At 39.2% G+C, this 8,115-nt stretch overlaps 1 protein-coding gene across 4 annotated transcripts in view; it reads right to left on the bottom strand.

The window, feature by feature from the left end:
- Window positions 1–5,135: 5,135 nt before the first annotated feature.
- LOC116092009 (testin-like) overlaps window positions 5,136–8,115 on the bottom strand; it is a 31,780-nt gene continuing 28,800 nt past the window's right edge. For all 4 annotated transcript variants that reach the window (XM_031373389.1, XM_031373398.1, XM_031373393.1 and 1 more), the window contains one exon: window positions 5,136–6,482. In XM_031373389.1, coding sequence (XP_031229249.1) covers window positions 5,250–6,482 — 1,233 coding nt within the window. In that variant the 3' untranslated portion in view covers window positions 5,136–5,249. The remainder of the gene's footprint in view (window positions 6,483–8,115) is intronic.

The following is an 8,115-nucleotide window of genomic DNA, read 5'->3' as shown; positions in this document are numbered from 1 at the left end:
TAAAAATCCCTTAAAGAACTATAGGAAAACACAATCAAACAGGTGAAGGAAATGAGCAAAACCATCCAAAATCTCAAAATAGAAATAGAAACAATAAAGAAATCAGAAAGAGAGACAACCCTGGAGATACAAAACCTAGGAAAGAAATCAGGAGCCATAGATGCAAGGCTCCTCATAGAAGAGAGAATCTCAGGGGCAGAAGACACCATAGAAAATCTTGACACAACAGTCAAAGAAAATGCAAAAAGCAAAAAGCTCCTAACCCAAAACATCCAGGAAATCCAGGATGCACTGAGAAGATCAAACCTAAGGATAATAGATATAGAAGAGAATTAAGACTCCCAATGTGAATGGGCCAGAAAATATCTTACTTCTTCTATTTTACTACTTACATCTTTACATCTTACTACTTACATCTTACTACTTCTTTCTTACTACTTACATCTTACTACTTCTATCTTACTACTTACATCTTATTATTTTCTTCTTACTTACTCCTATTTCCTACTTACTCCTATTTGCTACATCTTACTTACTCCTATTCCCTACATCTTACTTCTATTCCTATTCTTACATACATCTTACTTCTATTCCTACATCTTACTTCTATTTTATTTCTATCCTTACATCTTACTTCTATCCTTACAACTTACTTCTATCCTTACATATTTACTCCTAATTATTATTATATCCAGCCCCTAGCCCTTGTGGGTTAAATACTTTCCCTGGTCCCAATCAGCATCAGCTGCATGGCAAAGTATAATAGGCTACGAGAAATCATGCCAGCTTGCATCATAAACTGGAGACACTCAGTTTTTCCAACTAAGGGCTTGATTATCAATGCTCTCTGCTCTGGCTGGAGACCATGTGATATATATATATATATATATATATATATATATATATATAGTGTGGCAGCTGAGGCTCCCCACAAAGTATCCTCTGTAGGGCTGGATTAGAAAGATGCTGTTTAAATTTACATTTGTCATGGAATATCTTGGTTTCTCCATCTATGGTTATTGAGAGTTTTGCTGCATATAGTATTCTAGGTTGGCATTTGTGTTCTCTGAAGTTTTGAATGGAATTTGTACAGCATTTTCTGCCTTTTATTGTCTCTCTTGAGAAGTCTGGTATAATTCTGATAGGTCTGCTTTCTTATGTTGCTTGATTTTTTCCCCTTAGAGCTTTTGATAGTCTTTCTTTGTTCTGTGCATTTAGTGTTTTGATTATTATATGAGGAGAGGATTTTCCTTGTTGGTCCAATCTATTTGGTGTTCTGTAGGCTTCTTTTATATTTATACTTATATCTTTCTTTAGGTTAGAGAAGTTTTCTTCTATGATGTTTTTGAAGATGTTTTCTGGCCCTTTGATCTGGAAATCTTCGTGCCCTCTTCTATTCCTATTATTCTTAGGTCTGATTAGTTCATTGTGTCTGGAATTTCCTGGATGTTTTGTGTTAGGAGAGTTTAACACTTTTTTTTTCTTTGATGGATGTGTCAATATCTTCTATGGTATCTTCTATGCCTGAGAGTCTCTCTCTTTTGTCTCTTCTATTCTGTTGATGATGCTTGCATCTCTAACTTCCGATCTCTTTCCTAAATTATCCATCTCTAAGGTTACTTCAATCTTTGTTTTATTTATTGTTTCTATTTCTATTTTCAGGTCTTGGACTGTTTTGCTCAATTTCTATATGTGCTTGATTGTATGTTTTTTTTTTTTTTTTTTTTTTTTTTTTTTTTTTTTTTTTGGTTTTTCAGACAGGGTTTCTCTGTGTAACCCTGGCTGTCCTGGAACTCACTCTGTAGACCAGGCTGGCCTCAAACTCAGAAATCTGTCTCCCTCTGCCTCCAAAGTGCTGGGATTAGAGGAGTGTAATACCACTGCCCGGAAAACTTTTCACTTTTCTTTTTTTCTTTTTTTCTTTTTTTCTTTTTTCTTTCTTTCTTTCTTTCTTTCTTTCTTTCTTTCTTTCTTTCTTTCTTTCTTTCTTTCTTTCTTTATTTTTAGGTTTTCCGAGACAGGGTTTCTCTGTATTGCCCTGCTGTCCTGGAATTCACTCTGTAGACCAGGCTGGCCTCGTTTCTTGTATTCTTAAGGAATTTATTTGTTTTCTCTTTAAGGACTTATACTTGTTTTCCTCAATTTCTTTAAGGGAGTTATTGATATCTCCCTTAAAGGCATCTATCATCTTCATAAGATGGGATTTTTTTGGTCAGAATATTGCTGTTCAGGTGTGTTAGGGTATCCAGGGCTTGCTGTGGTGGTGGAAGAACTGTGTTCTGATGGTGAAGAATTGCATTAGCTTCTGGCACTTATGATCTTGAGCTTTCTCTTGCCATCTGGTTATCTGTGGTGTTAACTGGCCTGGATATCTCTGACTATAGCTTGTCTGCTTAGAGGCAGGTAAAGCTCTGTGATTTGGCTTAGAGTCAGCCTCCTGAATGGCAGACAGTGCTGTCTCTGGTTAGGAGTAGCCTACTTTTTCTCTGGTTAAAGCAGACCTCCTGTGTTCCTGGTTGGGATGAACCTCCTAGTTGTCAAGTAGGCTTTGAGTTTCAGGAACAAGATCTGCCCCAGATGCAGGTGGAGGTGCACACCAGAATGACTGTGCCCCTGGTTATAGCCGATCACCTGTGTCCCTGGTTAAAGCAGACCTCCTGTGTTCCTGGTTACTGTAAAACCTCCTGGGAGGCAGGCAAGCTGTGGGGTGTAAGAGGTTACTGGACCTGCTGATCTGGCCTAGGTGGAGAGAAACAGACCAGAAGAAAAGTGGAGCTTAGGTGGGGGGGACAGCTAGGGGACAGAGTAAGCCCCATATCAGCTGGGCTTCATGGGTGTACCAGCTGGCATGGGTTTTTGGGTAGGCATCTCATCCATGCCTCTGGATATGGCAGACCTCCTGGGAAACAGGCAGGCTCTGGGGTATGGGAGGGTTTGGGGCCCACAGATCTGGCCCAGGTGGTGAAGCAGAATGGAAGGAAGATGGAGCTTGGGCAGGTGGAATCGTTACTGCCTCATCTGGGCTTTGTAGGTGTCCCAGCTGACACTGGTATTTGAGTGGGTGTCTCAACTTTGTCTCTGGTTACTACATACCTCCTGGGACACAGGCAAGCTGTAGGGTATGGGAGGGTACAGGCCCACTGATCTGACCCAGGTAGAGAATTACTTGGAATTTTTCTCTTTGAGTCAGTGATCCCTGGCTGGCCAAGTAAGAGACTCAGAGTTTATTTACTGTTTGTGAACCAGAGAAAAAGGAAAAGTGAAGAGAAGAGAAAAGAAGAGAAAGAAAAGAGAAAAATTCAGACTCACACAATGGATGAACCTGAAGTAGGCTGCACTGCAACTTTGTCATTGTTCTTAGTTTTTATAATTTCTTCAGATAATCACATGATTGTCTAAGTATTTTTATATCCCATAAGTTCATAGTAAGTTTATAAAACAATGGTTCATACCACATATCTAAAAGACTTGAGTTACAGCAGAATTGTTTACATCTTTCCATTAAGACTAATACCTGACTAAAAATTCATTATCTGTTTCTAGCCTCAGTAAATTCTTTATAATTTTGAGGCAATATTTTTTTATATCATGAATTAGCAAGATTTTGTCAAAGGACAAATCATCTGCTTTATGTTGTGTGTATATATATAGTATTTAGTATATTAAATTATATACCCTATTATATAGGAAGATCAGTATATTCTAAATATAACCAAATAGTCAGTAAACTGTGATGCAACTTGGGTGAGGGGCTCAGATAAGAGTTGCCTTTACTGGCAGTTAGGGATCACTGGCAATGTAGATAGGACCTTGCACTTAGGGTAATGTTTGTCTATTCTCCCAGAAACTATCGAAAGCCTAATACATTTATTGTGGCCTAGGTCAAGCCAAGAAGGCACTCAGCCACTGGGAATACTATAACATCTGGGACCTGGCCAAGGATAAGCTGGGGGATTTTTATAACCTTGATTGCCATGAGAAATAAATTGTCCCAAAATGGTGTGATAGTAGGCAACATAGTGTAGGCTAGGGGTACCCAATAGATGACTGCCATGAGGGACTGAAACAGGGCCCCGGTTCAGAATCCTTTGGTTGGCAAGATTGGGTCCTGGACCCAATGTTGGGATTGTAATGATACAGAGACACATTCATTATTAAGCGTTCCATTTACTGTTTTCTTTGTTGTCTTAGTAATTTTAATCTCATTAGTTGTGGATCTACTACCTAGTAAAGAAAAAAGAGGAATGAACTGTGTGGTAGGGAGGGTGCATCCATTAGGGTATCTGTCATAGGGAACTCAAATTGAAGCCTTTGAGGTTTAATACAGTGTTGAGTAACCACAAAAAAGGAATCATTGCTCAGTATGGATCCTATCAGGTGTATACACTAGTACTGCAGCTCAAGGCCTATTTCATTCTTGAATCAATGTTTTTAAGCAACTAGAGTCAGAATGGCCAATTAGTATTCTGTCCATGTAATGGACAATATAGCACTTGGGAGTGAGATGTTTGATAGTGTTCCAAATGAAAAAGTGCCAAATGGTGGGGCTGTTTTTCATGCCCTGCAGAAGAAACTTCCATAGGTATTGCTTAGGCAAGCACAATAATATTGACTGCTGGTACTGAGAAGACAAAACCCAAAATAGTATCCATAAGGTAATACTGAAAATCATGCTGAAAATATTGAGTCAAAGCATGTAAGACAAGTGACATAGCACAAGTTATAATTCTCTCATAAAATATCCTATACATATTTGTTGGGTTTTAAAAAATAACTAAATGAATGGCCTAATTTTATGTTCTGGACAAAAAAAAAGTCTCTAAGAGCAAAGGGCACATATTGCTCCAACCATATAGGTATAAAATATCCAATGACACTGGTGGAGGTCACTAGATTACAAAAGAAAACACAGAGGTAATGTAAATAGAGAGAGGTGCAGTAAGAGAGAGACCTCTCTGCCTCAATGAGGGGATGCAAAGGCATAGGCATGGGAACACACATTACTCGCAATGCTGACTGCCAGAAGAAATTCACTGAGAGGATATCTTCATTTTTAAATCCCGTGCTTAAAGCAGTCATTTATATTTGAGACAAACGAAATTCTTAAGGTTAAAATAAAAATATCGGACAAAATCTTCCGGTTTGCTATGTAGGTTTATTTTTCCTTTTATTTCTTTCAAATTGAAATGTATCATGAAATGCAGGCCACTGTGAACAGCTATGGCTCCAGACTGCTTGGTACACTCCTCTTAGGACATCATATTTTTACACACCATGGAACAGAAAACCATCCCTTCTACAGGCATGAATTTTTTTCCGATAAGACACTTGCTGCAGCAGGAGCATATGAAACATGCTGTGGATGCATGCCAGCTGAATATTGTGTGGGTTACTCTCTGCTCTTCTGGGTCGATGGCATTGTGGCATCCTTGACACACCACAGCATGTTTCTTCATGTAGCAGAGTTTGCACACAGGCCTGTTATTGATCATCACATATAATTTTCCTGCAAGGACCTTGTTACAATCAAAGCAGCAGAAGTGTTTTACATGCCAATTCTTCCTTTCTGCTTGGGTATACTCATCGCTGAATATTAGCTCATCACAGCCAGCACAGCGGGGCTTCTCACTGTCACAGTAGTGTCTGCCACAGTATAGCTTCCCGTTTTTCCAGAAGTAAATCATGTCTACCAGGATTTCACCACAAACGCTGCAGGTAAAACAAGCCGGGTGCCAGAGTTTACTGTAGCCAGCTCTTTCAGCATAGATGGCTGGGTCTCCTTCTTTCATGGGGTGTTTGCAATTGTAACAAGAATATTGGGTCTTCTTAAACTCCTTAGACTTGCCCTTGGAACCCAGTACTGCGGTGGTGTTTCTGATTCCAGCAGGGTTGTGCATCTTGTAACGCTGAGCATTCATCTCAGAGAGAAGCTTCACCTTACCTACTCCCAGAGCCTCACTCTTGTATTTCTTCACAAACTGCCTCATCTCCTTTACCTCTTTGAGAGACAACTCATGGCACTTAGAAGGGTCCTGGTCCTGTGCAGGGAGCTGTTTCGCCAGCTGCTTCTTCCGGTACTGTGCCCCCTCTGAACCTGACACTGGCTGTTTCTCCTTAGGTAGCATCTGCATGTACTGTGTGGACAGTGCCTGGTTCTGGACAGAGGGTGTCCACTCATAGGCAACAGTGTTAATGGAATCATTCTTCTTTTTAGGCACTGGCTTTCTCGATACCATTACTTTGGGTTTGTATATGGAAATTGGATCTGACTTCAGCTTGGCAATTAGGTTGATGTACTTGGCGTCGTCTAAGAGCTTTCCCACTTTCCTGCCTCCCTCAGTGCTCAGGAGTATGCCATGCTCTTCTTGCGCACATTTGCAGTTACGACATGTTTTCCTCCAGAAGTGTAGCTCAAACCCTTCACAGTTCTCTTTGCATTTTCGACAGGGGGCTCCAGTTCCTTGCTCATGATCTAAGGCCATCTGTTACAGAAGGGAACAGAAAGAAATCTATTATTATTTTTTAAAATTATAAAATATCGTACTTTTAATTCTACTTAATGGTCTTGTTGATGTAACTCTCAAATAAATAAATCTCTTATGAGCTTCACATTGTTTGGCCAACTGTGACACCAGATATGTAAATGGAAGCTGCAAGTACATATATAGCACAATTTATATTCTCATTGCTTTTATCGTGAAAGGAAAAGAAGCAAAATACAACTTTATAGAATACTACATATACTGAAAATCACAGAACTCACAAATTCTTGTCCTTGCCCCTTTTATGCCCTAAATACAAGTACAGGGAGAACACAGGGGACAGATACTGAAAAGCAAATGTATGAAAGGGCTTAGGAATTACAATTAAAGGATTACTTTGTATTATGGAAGTACAATCACAGCAATGAAAAATAATTAATACCAGAAACAGTATTCTATTATACTTACTATTTAAATTTTACAAAACCTCACACAATATGTAGGAAGCCAACACTATTTCCCTCTGGGATTTTTGTTTGTTTGTTTGTTTTGGTTTGGTTGGTTTTTTTGTTTTGTTTTGTTTTGTTTTACACGCGATTTAATAGAAAACCTAAAGTTTTAGAATTTTCTCAGGGTCAAAATGTCAATAAATTCTATTCATATTCTATTCCATAAATGTCATTACCTGGAAGATACATCCCTGAGGTCTAGTTCTTATGCTACCCAATGGAATTATAAAGGCTGGCAAGGGAGAGAAGCAATTTGTAGGCTTATCCACCCATAAATCTAGTTTTTACACTGACTTCCCTGGCAAAATATCCATGATGGTGAAATAGTGCTACTTTTATTTGATGGGTAACCAACAGCTGTTTATTTGGACTTAAGACCCACCCCTTGTATAGAGATTCATGCCTGGTACTGAAAACCAAACAATTATCCACAGCTAAGAGTTAAAAAGAACTCTACTACCCCTTTCTTAAACCAGTAGACTGCAGTCTAAATATATAATCTTATAACTATAGATAAGAGTATCTCTCCTCACCAAAGAAGCATCTCTTGGCAGCAGGTGGAAACTATTGTTGGAATCCACAACTGGTCAAAATTCATTTGACAACTGACTATGACACACCCAAACCCAGTGATAAACCTACAATAGTCCCAGGGAACATTGTAGGGGAGGCACTGTAAGATCCAGAGAACTGGGGAACATTATAGGGGAGGCACTATAAGAGCCAGAGAACTGGGGAACATTATAGGGGAGGCACTATAAGAGCCAGAGAATCGGATGCCTGCTGCTAGATAGTACTTTTAGATGTGACAGGGAAACTGTACCCATGAACTCTCAACAATATGATCACCAACACAAGACAGGCTGAATGAGGGGATATTTAGATTCATGTGAACACTAAAATAAATACTTGTGTTCATATGTACCAGTGATGAAGCTCCAGAAATTTCTATCTACAGTTTACTCTATGCTCAGGATTTCCTTATATATAGGACCCAGAATTCTTACCACACACATTCCCATTCTTTGCCCTTAGCACAGACTACCCCAATTGGGCAGAGTCTTCTTTTTCACAAAAGAGATGATTCTTATGTTTAGACATCCATGACTTACAGGCTAGATTCT

Source organism: Mastomys coucha, chromosome X (genome assembly GCF_008632895.1).
Source record: "Mastomys coucha isolate ucsf_1 chromosome X, UCSF_Mcou_1, whole genome shotgun sequence".
In the NCBI taxonomy this organism is placed as follows: Eukaryota; Metazoa; Chordata; class Mammalia; order Rodentia; family Muridae; genus Mastomys; species Mastomys coucha.
The sequence above is the reverse complement of the archived record's forward strand: the minus strand, read 5'-3'. Positions and strand labels throughout refer to the sequence as shown.